Raw genomic sequence first — 24,711 nt, 5'->3', positions numbered from 1 at the left:
GAGTCCACTCCTCTGGTTACTTTCAGCAAGTCATGTGTCTGGGACCAGAACTCTGAAGACAAACTGGCTTGTGACACATAGTGACAAATCACAGTTCTTGTCCAGGAGGATGGTTGGGACTGGCCAGACTTGCCACACAAAGGCAGAATCAATGATGAAATCCTTCAGCAGGAAGCAAAACTTGCCTTCCTGCTGTCTTCACTCCAGAACACCCAAATCTGTTTCCTTCCTGGTCATAATAGGAAGAAATGAAATCTGGTTCAAATATCCTTTGAAGGATGGTATTTGCTTCTGTGTCCAAGCCACAGATCTCCACACAGGGAGGCACACACACACACGGGCCTGTATGCTCTGCACATATGAAGATCAGGGAAGGCATTCTTCTCTCCTGGAAATTAGAAGATGTTGGCTCATTGACTTTCTGAGGAATATTTTCACGTTGGTTCTTTTTTTAATGAATTGCCACAGTCTGGACAATGAGAGATTTATTTTAACTCCTGTTAACATGGCTGTTAACGTGGCCCCTCTGGGCCTGAGTTTCCTCAGCCTAAAGGAGACCTTCAGATCACTCGGAGCTCTGACATCCTCTGTTCTTAGCACCAACCTGCCAGTTGAGCAGGATGACACCACCTGGGCTTGGAGCTGGAATGTTTTATTTTCACTATGGAGGGAGGAGAATAAATAGAACAAGTGCCTCTAAAAAACTCATGACTTAAAATACTTGACTGAGTTGAAAGGCTGTTTCTGTCTGTGTACCTACAGGAGCTACTTAATGCTGGTAAACTCAATAGAGAAAGCATTGACCTACTGCTTATCCTGGAAAATCAATTATGTGACACGCTTATGTCTTTTGAGAATCATGAACTCTTGTGATGAATTTTCTACTACCACCAATTTACCCACTCTGCTTTCTCAGTTCTCACTGCCCTGTCTTCTTGTGGCATTCAAAGAAAACATTGTTGTCAGCTCATATGAATACTTTATTCATCATTTGGAGGGGCAGTCTAGAGCTACAGGGAACCCTGGTTTTGTTTAGAATTAGCTTCAGAGACATCCCTTTTGAAAAAAATGTGGCATCATTTCTCATGTAAGGAGGCAGGAAGGCTAAGTTTGATGGAATCAGGGAGCGAAGTCAATCAAAGGGGAAAAAAAACAGGACAACTTGTAAACCTCCTCTGCTACTAAGCAAAGCAGGCACCTGGCCAGCGTCAATCAGGCTTGGTGGATACAAGACAGACAGCTCACCAACTGCTCCTTCCTTTCCAAACTGCCCCACCTGCCTCCGCAGCTGCCAGGGTTCCTGATACCACCTTACACCACTGTCTCCTTCCTCTGCCCTCCGAGCAGGCACTTGGCATGACTTGCTCTCCACACACTGTCAGGGAGCACAGTCCTTCCTGTCTCCTCTCTTGGTGTCCCTCTGCCCTGCCCTGTCACATTTCATGTGTCTGTTCCATGCCAAATCTGACACAACACTAAGGGTTTCTTTTTCATTTGCACAGTAATCTTGGAAAATATGACTTGTAATTGTCTTTTTTTATCTGAGGCCCTGTGGTTTGAGGCCAGGTCGCTGGGGGAACGGCTTCAGCAAAAGGAGGCTCATGCGAAATTGGTTAGACAAATGTTCCAACAACTGAGAGTGAGGAAGCCATTCAGGGGGTGGGCATGGTTGGGGCTGGGCTGGGAAGAATTGGGCCAGAGGGTGTTGGCAGTTTCATACATAAGAAATGACTCTGATCCAGAGGTAAAGGAAGGTTAATTGGCAGGGTTTCAATGATAAGTTCATTCGGTAAACACATATCTGTCCCCAGTCTCATTTCTACAGAGACAGAGAAGGAGGGGAAAGGAGCCAGGGTAGAGAACTGGAGGGGGCTGGCAACAGGGGAGAGAGCAGTAAGCCCTGGGAATGGAACACATTGGACTGGTGGAGGGCCTGCCCCCATGTAGAGGGGACCTTGCAGGATCCTTCTTTCTTTATTTTCATAATGAAGTTTGGACGCATGTAGACACTACAGAAAAATATTAAGGAAGCACACATATGCACTCATAATCCTACAAGAGATCAGCATTATAGATTTCTGTCTTTCCAGTCTTTTTCACATTCTGAATGCATTGTAACATAGTTGAGCTCATACTCTAGCTGCAATTCGATACCCCTTTTTCCCTCATTAATGTTAACAAAGGACAGTTCCTTGTGTTTTTGTAAACTCTGTGTAGTTTATGGCCGTGAGATGGTTTGTCTGTGGATGCCCTCTGGCAGCATGGCCACTGCACAGGGGTTAAGAGCACGCCTACAGGACAGATAGCCCTGGCCTAGACTCTTGGCCCCCTGTCCCGTTTACTAGCCTAGTGACTTTGGGAAATGACTTTATCTCTTGCAGCCTCAATTATATCATCTGAAAAATGGGCGTGATAATATCACTCCTTTGAGAGTTGTCATGAGGCTTGGATGAGATGGTGCTTACTGATTCTCTCCATTTGTGAAACCACCTCCTCCTAAGAGGGAAGTAATAATATTATCTCCATTTTACAGATGGGAGCTTTCATCTAGGTGAGGTCACTTGCCCAGGGTCCACAGGTAAAAATGGAAAGAGCCAAGCTGTGTAATGACGGCCACATTCTGAAGCCCTGCCTCTTGCCCACCATGTTATACTCTTACTTGGGGTCACTTGGCCAAATCACCCCACTCATAGAGCAGAGCTGAAATTTCATATCCAGAGCCTGCATGCTGTGATACGCCCTGAGATAGTTCTTTGTGGGTCTCGTATTCTGTAGGTTTTACTGAAAACCATCTCTTCCTGTGCCCTGGTACTGCATCAGGAACCGGGAGGCACAGGTGGGTTGGGCACTTTGGCTGGTCACAGTAGTGCTTTTTCAGCATGCAGAAGAGTCTGTGGAGCTTTTTAAAAATCACAAGTATATGATAGCCAGAGAGGGCCAGGAGAAGTATTAGCAGCAACACGGATCATATGCTCAAACCTTTCCCAAGTCCATCTTTCCTTAATGATGTTTTTTCAAAAACTATTCATTTACTTCTTTATTTGGCTGGTCCAGGTATTGGTTGTGGCAGAATCATTTTAGTTGTCACATGTGGGATCTAGTTCCCTGACCAGAGAGCAAACCTAGGCCCCCTGCTTTGGGAGCATGGAGTCTTAGCCACTGGACCACCAGGGAAGTCTCCCTTAATGACGTTGATAATGAGATGGTTCTCTCCTTGCCTTTGGCTCCCTTCTCCCCTGTCCAAGAATGGCGTCCAAGAATTCTGCCCTGGCTGGACTCTCAGCCCCAGGACATTTGCCAAGTCCAGCCCAACTGCCTCCGTCCTATAGCCAGCCAGTCCTGGGTGAGCCAGGAGATGCCATTGATTGCATTGCTGCTCATCCCCCTCTAGAATGATAGGGTGCGAGAGAAAAATAAATAGCAGCTGATAGGCAAAGAAACTCCATTCCAGTGTCCAGGGTATGAATGGTCTGTGGGGGACCCTAGCAGCCTTGAGGTGAAAAGGGGCAAAAGGCTTAGAACCCTGCCCAGCCACAGGGGCTCCTCAGCCTGCATTTTGTTGCAGGTCCCACAGCCAGAGCCCATCTAATTTAGAGCCATTCCCAGTGACTCTTTCTGAATCGCTTGGTTATTCAGCAGATTAAATCTTAATTGCAAATGCGGTTTCAGCGTAGGAGTACCATTGTGCTTGCTGGTTTCAGGCCATTTTTGCTGAGCCGTGCTTTTCCAGAAGGCTGTTACAAATTTAGAAAGGGGGAAATGGTATTTCATTTGTCCATCAGAGCTTTGTTTTGCAGACTGGATTTATTTTAGTGTTTGTTTAAAGGTGCCAAAACCTGACATCCCTGGAGAGAGAATTGCTCAATTTTTTGGAGAGCTTCTTTGGACTGTCCAAGCTACATCTAGAAAACACTGTCTGTGGTCCTTATGTGAGAGGCCGGGCTTGCCAACAATCTCATGTGGTATCATTTTCATTAATTTTTCAGAGACCCAAGAAGCCACCTCCTCCCTCGGCTCCCGTGATCAAGCAAGGGGCAGGTAATGTACCTCTCGCTTCTGTCAACACACTATCTTTCTGTTTCTGTATGTTTACAGCATCCTGGGTAGAGCTCAAGAGCTTTAGATTCAAAGGCCACAGATGACCAAATTGGGAAGTAATGATTTGGTCTTGACAGGCAGGTTTTAAATACACTCCTGTTTTTCCTAAACAAGCAAATGTGTCATTAAAATGTATCCCCAATACAGCTACAACAGCAACAGAATCTAGCTTTCAAAGAGAATGACTGGAAAGACTTTGTTTTGGAATCAGCCAGCTTTGTTTGCTTTTTTAAAAAAATAAAAATAAACCACTTTTGTGGCCAGAAGAACTAGCTGTGTGCTTTGCCCGTGTCTGCCTGTTGAGGGTCAGCCTGGGAAGAACTGCTTCCCATGGGTCATGGCGTCCCTGTGCATGGATGGCAGTGCTGAATTTTCAGTTTCTGTCCTGTGCGGTTAACCAAAATTTGTACTTACTTCACTTGCCCCCAACAACAAAAAAGTGTTTTTTTCTAGCAATACTTTCCCTCATGACTCTTTTCTCATCTGGAAAAGAGTCCAGTTAATTCACTTTTTCTGTGGGCTTCAGATATTAAGGTTGAATAATATAGGAAGACTTGACGTTGTTCAACACTTGGTAACTCATTGTACACTGACGTCTCATACATAAAGATGAGCATTCCTAGTTCCCAGAAGAACTGCTCTTTAACATGGTTAGAAACACAGTTTAGGGAGAAATTCCTCCATGCATAGCTAGTTAAGTGGCATTTAAAAAAATTAACTCAAACTGAAGAAGAGCAGGGGTATTTTTAATTCTGCAGTTACGATATTCTAATATAGCATTTAAAGTATGAATACATTTCCCGATTGGTTTATTCAACCCATTTGTTAGGAGTGATTTTTTTCTTCTGGCCCATCCTGTTGGGGGTTAAAATCAGCTTGACCTCACATTCCTTTCCCATTCCCTTTGGCATAGTTGAGAATTACAGAGATTAAGCCCCAAAATGGGATGTTAATTGCATCTCCTGCTCAGCCCCCATCCTTGTTTGTGTTGAGCAGTTTAACTTTGCCACCTAGTGGTTCTGGCTGGATAAATATTTTATTTTGCTGAGATGAAAGCAGGCTCTTGATTGGCTTTTTTCTGAAGACCCTTTTCCCTAGATGCCTGAGTGACAGGTTATGGAGACCAAGGAGGTGAGTTGAGTGGTCCCAGGCTCAGGTGGCCTGGAATGTCATTAGGGTTGGATTCTTCATGGCAATAGGACTGTCCATTCCTCCTGTGTCTCTCAGAATGATGCTGAACTTCTTCATTAGCCTTAGGAGACCAGATTGTAGCATGGTAGGCAAATTCTTATCCTTTTAAAACAGTTCTACCAAAGGTTGTACTGGATCTCTAGGGCTAAAGCATGATTGGCGTTTAATCTTTCTCGATGACTACTACTGTTCTTTTATCCTCCTGTATAATCTTGGATGCTGCTTTGTGACAGGGACGTAGATATTCCTCTTTTCTTTCTCATTATATTTCCTTGTGTTTGGTTATTTGACTACAAAAAAATCAGGTACAGAACTGATAGAAATCAGATCCAGTGTTTAATTTGTAGTGAGTCATTAAAGAGATTAGGTAAAGTGTGTGTTCAGGGGACTCATTAAGTTCTTTTGGCCTCTTATGCCATGTGATTGAAATTTTAGTACCAAGCACCCATCTATAGGGTTGGTCATATAAGGGATTTGTCAATCACTCAACCAAGTCCATAAATCAGAGGAGTACTTGTGATGGGTTTCATGCTTCAGCTATTTTCCAAGTGTTCTTATGAACCTGAGGGCACTGACGATGATGAAGGCCCCAGGCGAGGGAGCAGCTACAGTCCATGTGCGTGAAGAGGAAGTGTAAATTGTCCTGTTTGGGAAAATATGGTACTTGAGGAATTCAGATGCAAAGGACCTAGGGAAAACCACCTATTTTTTTTCGTTATATCCCACCACTTAAAGGGATGTTCAAGAGGTCCAGACAACAGTTATAAAATAAGTCAGAGGGATGTAATATACAGCACAAGGAATATAGTCAATATTTTAATAACATTATATGGGGTGTAGTGAACAAAAATATTAAATCACTATGTTGTACACCTGAAACTATTGGATTGGCCAAAAGATTCATTCAAGTTTTTCCATAAGATGTTACAGGAAAACCCAAACGAACTTTTTGTCCAACCCAATAATATAATACTGTAAGTTAACTAACCTTCAATTTAAAAAAAGAATGCATGTTCTAGTTACCATTGTTGCATAACAAACCGCTCCAAATTTGGTGGCATCAAACAATGATCGTCTTATCCCATGGATTTGTTTATTGATTTATACATATTCCCTACCCATACCACATGGTCTCCTGTGTCTACTTTGATGCTGAAGGAAGTCAGATTTAAACATCAAGAAATAGTAGTGGTGTTCTTGTAAATTAAGAATGTATAGGTAGGCAGAGTTAATGGCATATGCCAAAAGTGGCTTCTGCTCTGTTTCTAAGCAGCTTGTTTTTGCCAGATAACACCAGCCCTCAGATTAGGGGGGGGAAAAATCTGTTGACTTTGCTGTACCTGATAAATATTTTAAATGCTAGTGCATCTAATAAGTGGATAGGAAAACATTTGCTAATAATTGTTATCCTCCCCCTGCCCAGGTACCACTGAAAGAAAACATGAAATTAAAAAGATACCTCCTGAAAGACCGGAAACGCTTCCAAACAGAACAGAAGAGAAAGGTATGAAATCACATCTTCGTTGGCACTTCTGGAACAGCAGGGGACAGAACTGTCTGTCACAGGGCTACTCCAGATTACCCACAGAATTTGCTTTTTCTTTGCAGTATGCAATATGGTGATTATGGTTTTGTTTTGATCATTTTTAAATTTCCTGTGTCTAAGGAAATAGGAGAGAGAGTGATTGTGGTGCTTCTTTGGGCCAGCATTTCTCATCAAATGAAAAACACCCAAATAGTCGTTTAACACATTGGGGCTCTTGCATCCCAGTCTTCTTGCAATTACCACCTTCCCCACACCAGACGCTTTTCACTTTCATGCATTGGAGTAGGAAATGGCAACCCACTCCAGTGTTCTTGCCTGGAGGATCCCAGGGACGGGGGAGCCTGCTGGGCTGCCGTCTCTGGGGTCGCACAGAGTCAGACACGATTGAAGTGACTTAGCAGCAGCAGCCACACCAGCAGCAACCTGAAGTCAGGATGCCGAGTGTGAGTCCCCCGAGGGCCCGGATGTACCTGCCACATTTTCTGGCTAGCCTAGTGCCCCAGGCGCTCATTACCTGCTGATGAGTGAGTATGGCTTAGAGAGATTCCCATCCAGACAAACGAAAGCTGTCAGTCATTGCTGGGCTTTTGACTCTGGCTACTGTATTATAGACACACGTCCCTGGTTAGGAATGTTGATGATGGGGCTGGCATGGCCAAACTGGGAGAAGCAGCCCGCTGCCCACAGTCCCCTTAAGGGGGTCAAAAATGATCATGTTCAGGAAAGTACCCTAACCTGTATCACACAGTCAGTTTTATGGCTGGGTTTGACTTCTATAGCCTGAGTGTCCCTCCCAAAGAAATTTGTATGCTGTGGAAGGACTGCTTTTATTAGGTGTCTCAAATTTGATTGATCACACATTTTATGGGAAAAATGTTAGGTTATTATTATTAACAGGAGGCAGAGCAAATTCCATTTTAAAAAGCAGTTATTTGTAAGTCACAAGAGAAATGCTGAATTAATGCACACAATTATTTGTAGGTGCTCCTGGGTGGCCTCATGAAACTTTATTGTGAAATGTAATATTTTATATCAGTGTGCCACAAGTTTTACCAACACTGCAAGTTCTTAAGAAGTTATACGTCTTTCTTTCAGAGTGAAGAGTTAAAACTTGAGTTGTAGAAGCTCACTGTGAAGGCCAGGTCTGCATCACAGATCAGTAAAATTACTCAGCATCCGAATAGTTCTTTGATAGAAGTGTGCATGTTGTGACATAGCTAAACACCGCCTCTGTCCTCATAGAGGACATGTGGCTGCTTTTGGGCTTCTCGCCAGGCTCTGTGTTGAGGACACTGCCTGCTCTGTTCCATGCTGACTAGCATATGGCCTTGGCTTACATGTGAACAGCCACCCCAGTTGGCTGGCCAAATGGCCACACACTTCTGCTTCCTTCCCCTTTCATGATGCCTTGCTCTAGGCCGCAGTGGGTCAGGGTGCAGATGCTCTGGTCCAAAGCCACAGGGAAGCTGGTGAACCAGCCCCACCTTGAGACTCGACCTCCCTAGTAGGTGGGCACGAACCCTCTCTCCCATTCGTTCCGTAGGCTGCCAGAGTGCCCGTCCCTCCCAGCAGGAGGAATCTCTGCTCCTTTGTATTTTAGCAAAGCCCTTCTTCCTCTGGTCCCTGAGGACCAGGAAAAGAGTTCCTAGCAATCCACACTCCCTTACTGAACTTTTGTGGGGCTGAGCACAGTGATGTCTGTATGATACCTGGTGGGCTTTTTAAAGCTTTGCCAGTTGTCCAGGTCGCCCAAACGACGTGAGTTTGTGTCTGCAAGTAACACGTGTTCAGGGTGCCAGCTTCCGAGTGAACACAGCAATGCTGCCAGTCCCCCAACGGGCAGCTCTCTGAAGCCCTGTCTTTACAGAGAAGCACGTGGGTGTGGGCTCTTCATAGCACACACAGGGCAAGGTGAATCTGGGACAGAATACAGGAAGCTGCCACCAAACCCTGACCAGTTTGGCCACTAGATCTGGCGTAACTTCATTCTAATAGCTATGAAGCCCCAAACCCTCAGAAACTGATTACCTGTGAAGTCCCAGTTTACCTTCCAAGGTGAAACTGTGCACAGAGAGAATCCAGACTCAGTTGTTTTTTTCTGAAATGCTCCCTTGTTATTGGTTCCTGGCACTCTACACAGGCTGACCTGGGAGGAGACAGGCCTTTTTCTTCCCCACACCCTACAGGTCCCGCTGGTCATTGACCAAACCCATCAGCCATTTACCAGGCACATGTTCAGTGCCAGGCCCCATGCAGGTCCTAGACAGATGCCCTTGGGGGCTGACAGCCTGCCGGCTGGGCCAAGCATACAGACACCCAGAAAGTATTCAAGTGGAGCTTGTTTATAAAGGGCTGTCCTTCATGGCTTAGGAAAGGGAGTAGTAGGAAAGTGTGCCTCTGAGGGTGGGTCCAGCTGTTGAGAAGGGAACATGATGGTGTGACATTGCAGCCTGGGAAAATGTGAGTAGGCCCAGTGAAGTGTGAGTGGGAGTTTTCCAAGGCTGGGCAGGGACTGGAAGGACCCTCGGCCAGAGGGACCAGCATGAGTAAAGGCGAGCAGTGGCCTGTGATTCTCTAGGACTTTTTCTAACTTGACCAAGAACAGGTGATGCTCTTTGCTTCCATCCTCACCTTGGCAAACAGCATCAGTGTTTTGTTTTGTTTTTTTTTTTAAGCAAGAAGCACACAGTCTTCGGTACTGTCCCTTACATGAGTTCTCTCTGTCTTCCTTATGCTTCCTTAAAGAAAGACCAGAGAGAGAGCCAAAACTGGATTTACAGAAGCCTTCTGTTCCTGCCATACCACCCAAAAAGCCACGGCCACCCAAGACCAATTCTCTCAGCAGACCAGGCGCGCTACCCCCGAGGAGGCCAGAGCGGCCCGTGGGTCCCCTGACCCACACCAGGTACTGTGCTGCTCTTGATGCCGAGGGTGGGAGTGGGGTGGGGCAACCAGAGGACACTGGACTTTGGCCACTTGGGTCCTTGGTCCTGTTCTTGGGAAGAAGTGGGAGCGAGGCTGGGAGGCGCAGCATGGGTTTCAGGATTACAGATGAGAATCCAGGTCCTGGCATCTTGGCCCTGCTCACGTGTGGGAATTCCCTATGCACCCTTAGAGCAAGGCCAGCTGCCCTTCAGACCGGAAGTGCTAGGGGTGGCCTGCCTTCACCCCTGGAGGTCCTCTCACTGGCTGCTCCATCCCTGAGCCTCTCCCTGCTCTGCGGCGCCTCCCTCCGCAATCCCAGGCTCCCTCTGCCCTTGGCTGCACAGCCATATTGTGGGCCCCAGGACGTAGTCTAGCAAAGATTGCCTTAGTGTCCATGTCTGCAGACTGTGAGACCCTCAAAGGCAAGGGGCATGCTTCATTCAGGCATGAGTTCTGACACGGGCCCGGCAAAACTCAAATGTGTTCTGCTGCTGACTGTTAGTGTTAGTGATATGATGGGATTAGAGTTGGACAGTGTGCCTTCCAGACCCAAGATGCCTACCACAAGGAACAAGGGAGTGTTGCATTCTCTCCACAAGTTCATTGCTGGAACTTTCTACTGTTACTTGCACATTCTACGTGTTGATGTGATATACTGGAGCAGGTTGGTGGCTTAGAGTTCTTTATGTGGACCTGTCAACACATGGTCACTCACCGAATTTTTGTTCTTGTGAGCTAAGTTTGCACGTGGAGAATCTCGTGGGGCTTCGGTGCCCTTGTGCTGAGGTCAGGCAGGCTTCCGGGCCCATGTCATGGGAAGAGGGCAGCCTTAGCAGGTCACTGCCCCTCACCTCTCACTCTCCCTGTCTGTAGATTGCAGGGATCATGGAATGCATCTGAAAGGATGGAAGGATATAATTCCCAAGTATGTAGCCCTAGGGCTGTAAATCAGTTTCACTTCCATTGTCATATTTATGATTGTGTATCAAACTGGAACAAAAATAGCTCACTTTACATTTTAGAAAAAAGGTTTAACTGTGGTAAAATACACACAATACATGATTATCTCAGGTGTGTGAGCCCATTGGAGGAGCGGCTGGTTCACCCATGACATTTGGCAGGTGTCCCCCAAGATCCAGTGAAACAACTGCCCCCTATGATGTCCTGGGGGGAAACTAATGGGACCAGGGCCACTGTTGAGTTGGTCAGCCTCCTACGTGCTGTGTCCTCTTCTGCCGACTGACATGCACACCACGAGGCCACTTGACAGCCACAGTGACCTGAGCAAGGGCCGCTTCAGTAGCGTGGTTGGCCCAGGGCTCACACTTCAGAAGGAAAGGGGTATGTATGTGAACATTAAGTACTTTTGAAGAGAATATGTGCTCCACACCCAGGGAGGGTGGACCAGCAGAGGTCGTACATCACTTTGTGGTGGTGAAAGGAGAACAGAAGCCACGCTCTGCCAAATTCTTACAGCCTTCCAGGGACCACAGGCGTTTCAGTGAAGTCAATAACGATTTCCAGAATACTCCTGCCAGTCTCTCTAATGATCTGATCTGAAGAGAAGTGCAATTCCAGTAGCTTCTGCGCCTTCAAAGGTTGCTCTCAACTGTCTTGTTAGGACATAGGTGTGGGCCTTGTGGGCCATCGATTAGACCTCCAGGGAAAGTGGGCCTGAATGATAACTACCAGTCCTCTGGGCTCACAGAGGCCCCACTTCCCCGCCACCTCTGCTTAGCTCTTCCCTCCCCTACAGCTCTTGCAGCATCCAGGTGTAGGTCAGAAGGACGAGCCACTGAGGAAGATGCATGAGAGGGGTTTAGACAGAGGCTGGTGGGAAGCATAGCTGTTGTTGACCTCATGTGTGAGGTCTGAGCAGCCTGGGAGAGGATGAGTGGGCAAGCCCCCGACCTCCCAAACCCCCAGGGCACTGGTTTGCAGAAAGGAGGGAGCGTGAGGCAAGCTCCAGGCTTCATTCCTGCCAGCCCCAGCAAGTGACAGAGCTGGACAAGGAGGAGCTGGTACCTGCTCTGGCCCCTTGCTCAGCCAGTTGGAGGGAGAACAGTGCCCACTCCCACTCAGTGGTTCTCAAACTTGAGTGTGCATCAGGGTCACCTGGAGAGCTCATTTGCACACATTGCTGGATGCCACCCCACAGATGCGGTTGGTCTAGGGGAGGTCTGGGAATTGACATCTCTAACAAGCTCCCTGGTGATGCTGACACTGCCAGCCCACATCCACGCTGTGAGAACCTCTGGTCTGCATTCCCCTGGGTTTTTGGTGGCACCTCCTCCCTTCCCTGTCTGCCTCTCCTGCACCCGTTAGTGCTCCCCAGCTGTCCAGTTAGCATGCCCCTCTTCTGGAAGCCTTCCCTCATCCCTCACAGTTGCTCTCTCCTTGAAACGCCTGACACCCCATGTGGAGCCTGGTGCAGGGCCCCCTGCTCTGCCACTTGGGATGTTCACACCCCCGGACTCCTTCCCCAGATTTAAAGCGGATCAAGAGTGTGTTTTGTCATCTCCACATGCTTTACAGGGCTGAGCATATGGTAGTGGCTCATTTAATACACTTGTTGAATGCCCTGGTTCCGGAAAGGGGGGAGGTGCCAGTGCTTTCATTTTGTTCACTTTGGCTCTACTGTACAAGCTCCCTAGCACTCATGTCTGATGTTCCAGGTCACCTTGCATGCCATGGATTTCAACATAACAAAATTTAAGAAGATTGAAGAAAGGCTCACTGTTTCTCAGTATCTCACATGCTTCATATTTTTTGCTAAGCAGTTATGTTAGACAACCAACTCATACTGGTTTATGAACTTGTTTTGCTCTGCCAAATGAGTTGACTCAGGGATGTTCGTGTCAAGTAGTTTTGTGTTGGTGGTCCTCCAGAGAAGGGATATTGTCTGCTGTGCAAACCCAAATCCTTGCCGGGATTTACCTGACGGGATGGGTGGACGGGCGGATGGATGGACGGCTGGGTGAACACATGGATGCACAATCACCATTTGCTGTTCTTACTGGAAGCGAGACATGAGGCGTTGCCTGCCACTCCAGCTGCAGTGTCTGGGCTTAGCTTCTTCTCACCCACCAGAAAGCTCGCCGCCAAATGTGGCTTCCAGAAGAGATCAATTTCCTTCTATTTAAACAGGAACTAGCACCTTTTAGAAAAAGGAATACATAAGTTCGGTAAGAAAGGAGTCGTCTTCAGATGCATTCACTTAGCAGAAATAGATTGAAGGGCATCTGTGTGCCTGATCACGGGCTTCAGGAATCTCATCTAAGGGAACTGGGACACTGGCGTGATTTGGAGTCCATCTGAGCAGGTAGCAGCCTTCCATTAACATATTTCTAAACAGTAAATGAAGGTAGAAATGTAACAGAAAAAAGAGACTGTTTCAAAAAAAGCCAATAACAGAGTTAATTTACAAATCGAATGATGACAGGAGATCCCCCTGGGTCCTAAGTGCCTCTTTGTTTGGAAGTCTGTGCTTTGGGGATATGTCAGTTATCTCACAGTGTGAAAACAGTGTCTGCTAGTCTCATCCAGCCCACCATGTAACTAAGGCAGTCATCCAAAGAGCCTTCTGCCTACATCTATCTTCATACCTGAAAAGAGCCTACTTACTTTTTTGATATTTGATCATCAAGGTATTTCAAATGACAGAGTATACCTAAACCTTTTTGTATGTGTGTTGTATACACACAAATGAACATGTAATGTTGTACATCTCACAATGTGTAGTGTCGATTTAATAAAGATAGGGTCAGAAACCCCCATGAGAAGAGGTCTTGAACTTGAGAGAAGGGACCAAAAGGAAGGGAAAAAAAAAAAAAAAGGAAAATCCAAGGAAAAGCTGGAAAGAAGCAGGCTGTCCTGAGCTCTAGCAGTCTGTTGCAGTGGGAGGCAGTGAGCCAGAACCTGAGCAGCAGAGCAGGTGTGTGCCTTCAAAAGAAAATAAACCCCAGAGGGAAAGAGGTAGACGCAGGCTGGATAGACCAGAACAGCTTTGTTAATCTTCCCAAACATGGACACCCCAAGTTGTAATAACCCTTCATTTTCTTCCCAAAGAACAGGCAAGTGGGAGTAAGACCTTTAGTCTGCGTTGCCAGGGAGCTATGCTGGTTGTCTGGGGCAGCACAGGGAATGGGGGGCTGGGGGGACGGAACTTGAGTGATAGGGGCTCTGGGATGGAGGGAAAAGAAGTAAAGCCAAAAGAAGTAAGAGTCTGTGAGATGCGCAGGGATGGAGTGGGAGCTGGAAGTGGAGAGAGTTGATGGTCAGAGGTACTAGAGATGCTGGTCAGAAAGAGGAGATTGGTGTTCACAAATTCAGAGGTGGAGGGGGTCTGAAGATGGACATATCCACAGAGGGAAGGGCCCTGAATGTGGGTGGCTGAGGGTGAATGAAGGTTGTAGGTGCTGAAGGGACCAGGGGAAGGAGGGAGGGAAATGGATCGCCTATATGGCTGTCACAGGCTCAGGAAGATGGCAAGAGCTGAAGTGAGATGAGGCTGATGTTCTCAAAGCCAGTATCCTCCCAGGTGGATGTCAGTGCATTCTGGGAGTTGATGACAGTCAGTCATGAGAAAGTTTCAGTAGTCAGAGTGGTAGCAGGCCATTAAGTCAAGAAGTTTTTAGGTGGCTGGAGTTGGTTACTGTGGCTCAAGCACCGCAGAAGGCACTGTCCCCTGGCTTCAGATGTGGAAGCCTGTGTCAGAGGAGGAATCTGAGTGAGAATACTGGCAGTCAGGTCTTGGACACCAGGCTGTGGGCATGAGGCCTGGTGGTTTCCCAGACCTGTGCTTCTTGGAAATGGTCTATTCCTTTAGGTCTTAAACACACCAGGCGCCTTTCACATGGAAGGCTGAAGGCTGTGTGGAGTCTCCTGGAACAGGGAACAGGTGTGAGGGACCATGGAGTTGTACATTTTTCCCTCATAATGAAGAGGGATCTCTGAATATCAGAGAAACCCTGGGAGATTAGTGACTGTTGAGTCCTGAGACATTTTAGCTTGAGGCAAAGATTAAGTAAACATTTATATGCCAAATATCAACTAAGTACTTAGGGAAGGGCAGATGTCTCTCTGGAGACCAACTTGCCCACACAGAAATTAATTTTTCTTTAGATTTATGCAGGCATCCAGGCTGCTTCAAGCCCCTTGGGATACAAATTAGCCCAAAGTAAGCCGGTCTAGTGGTTCTATGACTTGTGTGGTCCCTGCACCCACCAAAAGAAAGCATTAAAAAGAAAAAAAAAGACCTTTGCTCTTATTAGCTCTAAGATAATCAATCATTTAATTTTTTAAAAAAAGAGGGAAAGAAAGGTAGCCAGAGTGTACCCAAACATTCCCTAAGCAGGCATGTAGAATGTGTACCCAGGTGGCCAGGCCACCATTTTGAGTTTGGATTGCTTGAGTATTCTAAACGTCTTTTCAGAGATTCCTAGGGATACGGCATGTGATGCTTGAGTGTTTCCCTTCTTCTCTACAAGTCAGGACCAAGATATGTCTTTGGAGAATTCAGGAGAGATCTTGGCTAGAAATTACAGAGGTAGGTGTCACTGGCTCGTAGACAGTAGTTACAGGCATGAAATGGCTATAATCACTCCAGGAGATTACAGAGAAGAGGAGCAGTGGGTACAGACAGCAGTGGGGAAAATTGTTACTTACAGGGTGGAGGAAGGATGAGGAGCCGTGGGAAAGGGTGGGTGGGCAGTGTGGCCATGGAAGCTAGGAGAAGGGAGGGTGGACTGGCTACAGGCCAGTGGGTCTCACACTTGAATGTGTGTCTCCATCACCTGCAGGCTTGTTAAAACGCAGGTCGCTGCTCCCCAAGCTTCTAATTTAGGAGATCTGGGTTCAGGCCTGAGAATTTGAATGTCTAGCAAGCTCCTGGGGCTGCTGCTGCCACTGGTTTCCCACACCCACTATGAAAACTGCCACCAAAGTGAGAGCCAGGGAGACTGAAAGGCACTCGTGGTCTTTGGTCACTAGTTGGCCCTTGGTGATCCCAGTCAAGCTGATTCTGTACAAACTCAGGTTGAGTTGAAGAAATAACAGATGGGCAACCGAGCACATGTAGACTTGTCTTGTGAGAAACTCAGCTACGGGGAAAAGATGAAAAATGGGTGCTAGACATGAACTCAGTGATAAGAGAGGAGTGTGTGTGTGTCATTCATTCATTTCAGAAATGTATCAAGTGCCTCCCCTTGACCAGGCCTTCTGGGTGGTAGTTAACTCTGGTAACCAGGCCAGACCTTCTTGCTCACCCATTGCTCCCTGGGCTTTGGAGCCAGCCCCACCAGGGTCAGAAGTCCACCCCTCTGCTTCTTTACCCTGTGGCTTTGGGCACGGTAGCCACCTCCTGAGTCTCCATTTCCATCACTACCCCCAGGGCACCTGGCTCCTCAGCTAGTACTTGTGAGGCCCTCAGTCTATCTTTTTTCCTCGCTGAGAGAGCTCAGTGGGTAACCTTACGGGGAGAGGGGTTGCCATATGGTGATAAGCAGATCAGGCTTGGTAGCCCTGAGGGAATGGGGAAATAGGGACACCCTCAAAACTGCACAACAAGGGGTCTCCAGGGAGTGGAAGCAGAGGGAAGGCTGGGGCCCGAGGGAGGGCGGGTGATGTATGGCGCACAAGAATCCTACAGGATACTAGAGAAACACCTGGTCATCGTGTAGAAATGTCTGTGCGGTATTTGCTGGCCTCATTTCATTTGTATGTATAACTCTCTCCATACATCTTTCTACCCTCACAAAGAATGAATTTTATTCCCTGCAGCAAGATCCAGCAGTAGTGTGGTTTAGCCTTAGTCCAGACTGAGCCACATTGATTTTCCTGCCAGTGATGGCCAGAGGCAGGCAAGGAATCAGCAGCAGATAGTGGCACCCTGCATGGGCACAGTACTACGTGGTTCCTGTGATGCTTTTCCCATGGGCTGTTTCTTTGAACACTCTTCCTCCAAGTGACACCCACCCCCAGACTCTTCTCAGAGTTGCTTGATGATGAGAACTCCCTCCTCCAGGCATCTGAAAAGCCCCTTGCCCCTCTGAGATACCCGGCTGTGGGTCTGCAGATGAGGGCTGTGGGTGTCATCGTTCTTTGGCCTCAGGGGCTATGGGGCTCGTCATGCCCTGGATGGGCTCTGGACGGAGGCCTGTTTCCACACACACTTGCAGAGTCTGCACAGAGAACAGAAATGTGGGGGAGAATTGAGCGGGCAGTGTCCCATCATCTTCCAAAGTGTCTTCACCAACTATAAATAGCCAAGCCTCTCTGTGCTCATCCAAACAGGGACACGGTGCAAGGGGAGAGTTGACAGGAAAACCACTCTCTGGTCCCCGCTTCCTGCACCCCTGGCCTCACTGCTGCCACCATTTTGTCCTTTTCTGAAGGAAAGATTCAACCTCCCCAGGCAGGAGGGGCCCAGGAAGGGCCATTATCACTGCTTTTTTTGTGAGAGAAATAGCTCTAGAAGCATCAAACATATGCATTTTGATTATCACTGCCCCAAGGGTGGTGGGCAAAGATAGGGCTGGGTGTTAAGAAGCTTCTATCGAGTTTCAATGTGGCCATCAATTAACTGCATGATCTTGGGCTCATAGCTCCCAGCCTTGGAGCACAGCTCCCTTGTCCATAAGAAAATGGGGGCTTGAGCTGGGTAATCTCTACTCAGTTTTCATAATCAGAGCCTAAGTCTGAGATGTTATAATAAGGCAGCCTGGAAAGCAGGGGAGAGCATTCACTTCCTCTGACCTCGCATCCTCAGTGCATAGTTGGACCAAGACGAAGGAGGTGAGGAGTAAGATAGGGTGATTTTGCATCAGAAGGGGCTGATAAAACAAGGTTGCAGGGTTGGAGCAAGAGAGAGAGAGAGAATCTGCAGTCGTTTCTCTAGCAACTTCCCATCTGCCATCTGTCATCCCTGTAAGTGGCTAGACTCCCAGGCAGGATCCATCACTGACTCAATGGACATGAGCTTGAGCAAACTCCGAGAGACAGTGAAGGACAGGGAAGTCTGTCACGCTGCAGTCCATGGGGTCGCAAAGAGTCGGACATGACTGAGCAACTGAACAACAACCCAGGCAGGATGAAAGCTGGGGGGGAAATCAAAGATTGAAGGTGCCCCCCAGTGATTTTCTGAGAACAAGGTACAAGGATTTTCTGCTTCTTTTTTCTTTCCTTTCTTTCCCAGCTTTTTTTCCCCCGTAACAATTTTTAGACAGTTAAAACCCAAGCATACATGATAGTAATAGATCCTGCTGAGGGTCCAGAGGGGAGACTGACAAAAAGATTCATCGTCTGGACTTGGAGTCTTTCGCTTGGTAGGAATAAGTAGACTCACTGTTTCCCTTCATCCCCACTCCCCTCTAGAAGGGTTGTGGGGTCTTTTGGGTGGATTTTAGCTGCTGCTGTTAGTGCTGCTGCTCATTCATTTATTTATTGTACTTGTTTCCTTGCCTCGGCCTCCTGTGCACTTCAGCATCTTTTCCAGGCCACATGTCTTGGCTTAACTGTCCCAACTTGGGCTAAATTGGGCCAGGCCACTGGCTGAGCTCATGTTCTCAGGGGATGCGCATGGTGCGTCTTCCACATTTCCAACTGTTCATGTGTCCCATCTCATGTCTCGGATCTGAGGGGGAAGAGCAGGCCCTTCTGGGTTCAGGTATGTGATTTTTGTTTATTATTAGCACTTTTTAGCTCAGGGAGCAAAGGCGATGTCCCCAGCCTTTGCAGTGAGCTGCAGTGACACGGGTGGCCAGGCCTCCACCCTGCTACACGGTCTCCAGGACCAGCAGGCTGAGTGAAGCAGCTCTGAGAAGTAGTCAAGAGCTTGCGCTCCAGAGTCAGAGTTAGTAGGTTCAAATCCAGATGCCACCACTCTGCTAGTTTTATAACCTTTTGTCGGCAAGTGACTTCCTCTCACTGAGCCTGAGTTTCCTGCTCTATATAATGAAAAGAAGGGCCTCCCAGGTGGGCTTCTCTGGAAAGCAGCCTCTGTGGCAGTGTTTAGAATGCAAGATACGTGTAGGGGTCAGTGCCTGTGGGGAGAGAGAAGGAAGCCATGTTGGGCAGAGGGAGAAAAGTTGTGATGCTGCCTTACCAAAGCTTCGGCCAAGTCCATGGAGCTCTGGGACTAAAACAACCCCTCTGACTTGTTGATGTTCAGTTGAAATGACTGAGACTTTTTTTTAAATTAATTTTTTAACAACAGAAGCATTTTGTATTAGGGTCTAGGCGACTAACAATGTTGTGAGTTTCAGTTGAAAAGCAAAGGGACTCAGCCATACGTATACATGTATCCATTCTCCCCCAAAACCCCCTCTGAAATGGCTGAGACTTTTATACCATGAAGCGTGGGCCGCCCTTGAAAGGCCGAAGGAGGCTCCCTGCAGCTGAGGCGGTCCCTGGAGGGGCCAGCACCTCTACTAGCAGTGTGGGGGGACCCACTTCACAGAATGGGGCTCTGGGTGGTGCAGCTCTCTGTCTGCCACACAGAGGAGATTCTTCAAGGGACAGTTGGGGCGGTTGAATCTTACATGGAAGGATCTCATCTTCATGCCTGGTTCATGGTAGGCAGCCACTCAAGTGTGGTACTGCTGTTAGTTCTCCGGGATTGTGGGTTCCACTTACTCCTGCCGGCCGGATGTCCTTGGGCTTGTCAGCCCATTCCCTGCGATTTCAGGTCCCTGGCCTGAGCATGAGGACTCTTGGTTGCTAGTTGCCTACCCAAGTCACGTGTTTTAAGTGTCCATAATCAAATCCGCTGAAGAAATACAAGAAAAATAACATTATTTTGGTTTAAAAATCAGAGTTGAGTGAGGGTCACATTCCGACATTGTTGACTATGTGGGGATATGCCTGCTTTCTTCTATTTTCTCCTTTTATTTAACAGCCATGGGCATAGAAACTCACCATAAAAAATAATCCTCATGGGAGCTAGTAAACTACAAAAGGATGAGCTCTTTCCTCTTTTGTTGAATTTAGTAACATCCTTTTTGCCAAAATGGTACCCATGTGTTGGGCAGACTGGAGGAGAACGGGGACCACGGAGGGCTGCAGCCTCATTGGGTGTCAGCCGCTCCAAACATGTGCTTTGGAGAATTTCAGAAATTCTGCTATTTTTCAGAACTGAAATTCATTAGCTTTGTTGTAAGCATCTATAAATACAGTGAAAGGCATTTACAAATAGACATTGTAAAACGCTTCCACACCCACAGTCTGAACACTGTCAAAACACCAGCTGCAGCTTCCCTACTTGGAAGGATCAGCACCTTTTTTAAACTGCACCTACTGTGTTTTCAAAATAGGCTTGCTTCTGGCCCTGTGTAGAAGATAATTTCAACTGAAAGCCTGTGTCTGCTCTTGGCATGAGGGATCAGAGCTCATTTAGAGATGGGGGTGTCCCAGTCTCCTTCCTGTCAGAATATGGCAGGCACTTTAGAATCTGGGGAGGGGTCATTCATGGGCGCTGTTCCCTATTTCTTTGGGCGGACGCGTCTCATCACCTGGCCCTGTCAGTGGAGGCTTTGTAACTCTACTACCCACCCACCCCCGCCACAGCTGGTTCCCAGGTGAGCTCCAGGTGTGGTCACAGGGGATCACAGAGGCCCCTGGATCGGGGAGATCCTTAAAGGAGAGTTTGTAGGTAGGGGCCAGGCAGTCTTGTCTTTTACCTGGATGATACTATTGGGGAGAAATGGGAGCGAACAGAAGCTGCCTGAATTGTATGCATCTTTTATTGAAAGTGAACTTAAAAAAAAAAAAGAGTGAACTTTCAAAGGAAGGAAAAATTCACCTATAGGCTTATCCTGGAGACAACTGCTATTAACATTTCAAACTGTTTCTTGCCCATCTTTTTCCTATGTATGACTCGGTTTGTTTTCCATCGCTTTTACATAGGTGTGATCATACTGAATGTTGTACAACTTTGTCTTTTGGGGAAAAGTGCGATTCTTATAAATATATAATGCATTCCCATTTCATGAAAAAAAGGCAAATGTTCATTCATTCCACAAGTATTTTTGAGTTCCTGCCATGTACTAGGTGCTGGGCTGGTGCTAGAAATCACCCATCAGAATCCCCAGGAATAGCCATTCTAAATACATGTTCTTCTAGCCTTAAAATAAAAAATCCCTCTTCCTAATATATCAGAAGGGCATGTGGGTGGCTGTGAAGTAAGGTGTATGTCAATTTTAACTCATGTTTTTTAGTTGACATTGTAACATAAGCATTTGTCCCTGTTGTCATGAACTACTTACACATATCATTTTAATGGTTATATCAAAGTCCATCAAATATCATAGTTTTTCAACTGTTCCCCTATTTATGAGAAATTCCAGTTCTTTTCAGTTTTTCTATATTATAGATAATGCTGTGAGAAACATCTTAATCCACAGAACCCATTTGTGTATTTCAGACTATCTCTTTAGCATAGACCCCCAGATGAATGTTTCAAATGCTATGAATATATACCGCATTCTGAAAAATTACTACTTTTTACCCTGCCCTGGTCCCAAAAGGCTTGGAGGTAACTTTCGAAAATGCATATAAAAGAATAAAATAGTTAAAAGGGTGACAGTAAAGTGGAAATAAGGGCAGATAAGTAATACAGCCCAAGATCAGATGAGCACAGTAATGCACATAGAGTGTTCCACAGCCCCTCGGGAGAGGCTCATGTTGGACTGGAAGCTTCCATGTGTCAGACCAAAGAGGGAAATGGTAGCTACAAGATTCACAGTTCCCAAAATGCAAGAATAAGCCACGTGTTCAGAAACAGCTGAGTTGTTCTGACATACACGTGGTTCACTGATGTACAAAGTTCCTCCCCCCACCTGCACCTCCAATACCCCCACCTCTGCCCTGACGGTCTCTGCAGTGTCACCTCCAATCATCTTCCCTTTTGGCCAAAAGAAAAAAAGGCTAGTGGAATTAACTGGACCTTCCTTGCCTGAGTGACGTCTCTCCCCGGACAGAACATGTGTTCTCATAAGTTTTAGTCCTTGGTGTGTTCCCAAAGGACAGAGTTGGCTGGCTGTGAGCACAACTTGAGTTTAGTCCGGGAATCGGGAAGATGACAGCCCTAAATCATTCCAGCTCCATAGCTACCAAGTAACAAGATTAAGAACCCTCAAGAATTTTTAAAAATGAAAGTGCTTTCTTACTAAGAGTAAGAAATGCATTTCTAAAGCATTTCATTCAGAAGGTCACATTTAAATTAGCAGATGCAGGAGCCCTGCCAGTAAAGTGTTTTGAAATAAAAGTCCTCAATCCTGCCACTCCAGTTGGCTCAGCGTCTGTCCAGGCGAGTGTGCTTGTGGGACCTGGGCTTCAGTAGCCAGGGGATATGGGGCGGGGGTTACTTGTGGAAACTCAGCCCAGGGGACCCACAACCTTGGGGGTTGAGGCGAGGCAGTCTCCTGCTCTCACACAGTCCTCAAGTTGTCTTTCCTCTTGGTGGGGACCAAGCCATCTAGCCTAGCCCTGGTCCCGTGGAGTTCTCACCTCTGCTCATCTTCTGGCAAAGGCGCTTGAGGTTGAGAGTCAGTCTTGTTCATCTGGGAGCTGAGGGAAGCTGACCTCTTTCTCCTGGGCCTTCTCCGCTGATCACAAGGATATGCGTGTCATGCTGAATTCCACCCCTATCACCTCTTCTTGAGTGAGGAACCCAGAAATCTGCCTCTTACCTCCAGGTTCATGGGTCGCCAGCTTCAGCTTTCTTCTGTCCCCATTGCCTCCGGGACACACCAAACCCCATGGAACTCAGCCCAGCACCATTGACCTTTGCCAACTGACCTTTGCCAACCTTTGTCCTTTCACTCCTTTCTGGGGACTCAGACTTCAGCCCTGAGACTCCCTGGCCAGATGCCTCCCTCCCAGATGCCTTGGGCCCTTGCTCTGTCATGTCCTTTCTCCCTTTTCCTCCAAGGCCCAACTATAAGGCCACCTTCTCTGTGTGCCTATGGCCTGCCCACAGGTATCTGTCCTGACCCAGTTCTTGATTCCCCGAAGACTGAGATGCCCCTGTATCTTACTCAGCCTATGCCATGTGTGCTTGGGGTTCTCTGTCTGTCTCTTTCCCCCATTTAGACCATGAAACACCTCCCCAGAGTGGGTGCCACCTGGCTTGGCCCTCTCATTACCAAGTATCTCTCATTGCTCAATAGCCATCAGTGTGGTGGGTATTTGACAAATGCTCCTGGAGTGAATCTGTTACTTGTTAGTTTGGCTACATGGTGACCACAGGGGTTGTGACAAAAGTCTCTTGCTTTAAGAGCAAAGATCTGCCTGTTTCACTTGCCATCACAGACCTTGGATAATCTAGTTTGTGGCTCATCTCCCTGAAAGGGTCCCAGAACTGCCCATTTTCGGGGGACTTGGAGGAATCTTCTGCCTGTGCATGAGTGGCCTGTTTCTCTCATCATCTTGGAGGCCTGTCCCCATCCTCCCAACGGGCTGCTCCTAGCCCACATACAGAGGAAAGTCTCTTGTGTCCCGACGGGCCTGGGGGCACCCACCCAACAGCTGTCTCATTTTACGGGCCCCCACCCCAGTGCCCGCCGTCAGGCTGCCAGATCTCAACTTGACACCTTGTGCCTGTCAACAGCCTGGCTGATGCCTCAGCTCCAGGCCAGAAACCCTTTTTCTCAAGGTTAAAAGTAGCCGACCTTTGACAAGTGGCACTGGCTAAATTCCTGTCTCCTTAAAAGGGAAGCTCCCGGTTATCGTTCACTGGTGCTTATTTGGCCATGGGGCGGGAGCGGGCCCTGCATCACACCCTGTGGGCCAGCAGGAGGATTTGTGGCTGAAGGTGCCTTGCTGAACACTCGTTATTAAAATAGCCATCTTTGAAAATGTGTGCGGGAGAGGAGGGCTTTCAGTGTATCAGCTGGTTTGCACCAAGGCCCATGTGGTTGGACAGCTTGTCGGCTCCCATTGGCCCCCTCCCAGGAAACAGTGCGACCCACCCCAGGCGCAGCATACCCCTTAAATTGTGTGCAAGAAAGCTGACAAAATGATTATTAAAAGACTTGTGTCTTTAATGTAGGGGTGACGGTGCCAAGATTGACTTGGTGGGCAGCTCGATACCTGGCATGCTGGACAAGGACCTCTCAGATCGCAGCAATGACATTGGTGAGTAAGGAGAGCATTCTTCGTTCTCTTTGTAAAACTTGAAAGGAACTGCAGAGCGCGGTTTGCCCCTTCCAGTGGCCTGATGTCAGCTAACACAACCATTTAAATGCGAAGCTAACGGCCCTCGGTCAGTTTTGATGTTGCAGTTTTCTAAGGAAGGGACGTGAGGATGGTTTCCACATTAAAGTAGAATGCCTGGGATTTTTACTCTCCCTGACCTTAGGAGAAATTCCTTGCGAGGTCTAATGAAAAGAAATGATGGATAAACCTTTTGGAGAAGTGGACATTAGCATTTATATTCATATTTTCCAGCGATTTATGTATTTAGTGTAAAAAGGTGAATGGGTGGACATGCCGTGTGGCAGAATTCACTGTAGATACAGCACTAAGTGTTTTTACTTTGTGTTAAAAATGAGCTTTGGTGGAGTAATTGCCACTTAGTTTGGAACATGAGTTTTCCTAAGGTCAAGATCCCACCATGTGGCAAATGGGAAGGTACCTGGAGCCTGTGGGTAAACAAGTCCGAGGGCTTGAAGCTGGGGGTGTGCGTGGGTGGAGTGTGGTCAGGTGCATGCTGTTTGGGTGATAGCCCTTTGAAGAAGTCTGGGTTCAGGGACTACATTTCTTTCATCTTTACATCTTTATTTGTATCCATAATGGCCAGAAGGATACGTTTTGGAATTAGCCTTTTATAAGTGAAAGTTTTTATTTTGAAATAGAGGTTCACACACAATTATAAGAAACAGTGAAGAGAGATCCACATCCCCTTTGCGCAGTGTCTTCCAGTGGTGACATCTTATGAAACTAGAGTGCACGGT

At 47.3% G+C, this 24,711-nt stretch overlaps 1 protein-coding gene across 6 annotated transcripts in view; it reads left to right on the top strand.

Moving 5' to 3' along the window:
- Positions 1 to 24,711, top strand: part of SH3KBP1 (SH3 domain containing kinase binding protein 1) — a 336,343-nt gene that overhangs the window by 279,343 nt on the left and 32,289 nt on the right. For all 6 annotated transcript variants that reach the window (XM_044937139.2, XM_025276217.3, XM_044937141.2 and 3 more), the window contains 4 exons: positions 3,987 to 4,038; positions 6,713 to 6,793; positions 9,581 to 9,740; positions 23,808 to 23,893. In XM_044937139.2, the coding sequence (XP_044793074.1) occupies positions 3,987 to 4,038; positions 6,713 to 6,793; positions 9,581 to 9,740; positions 23,808 to 23,893 (379 nt within the window). The remainder of the gene's footprint in view (positions 1 to 3,986; positions 4,039 to 6,712; positions 6,794 to 9,580; positions 9,741 to 23,807; positions 23,894 to 24,711) is intronic.

The sequence above is a fragment of the Bubalus bubalis genome, chromosome X (genome assembly GCF_019923935.1).
Source record: "Bubalus bubalis isolate 160015118507 breed Murrah chromosome X, NDDB_SH_1, whole genome shotgun sequence".
In the NCBI taxonomy this organism is placed as follows: Eukaryota; Metazoa; Chordata; class Mammalia; order Artiodactyla; family Bovidae; genus Bubalus; species Bubalus bubalis.
The sequence above is the reverse complement of the archived record's forward strand: the minus strand, read 5'-3'. Positions and strand labels throughout refer to the sequence as shown.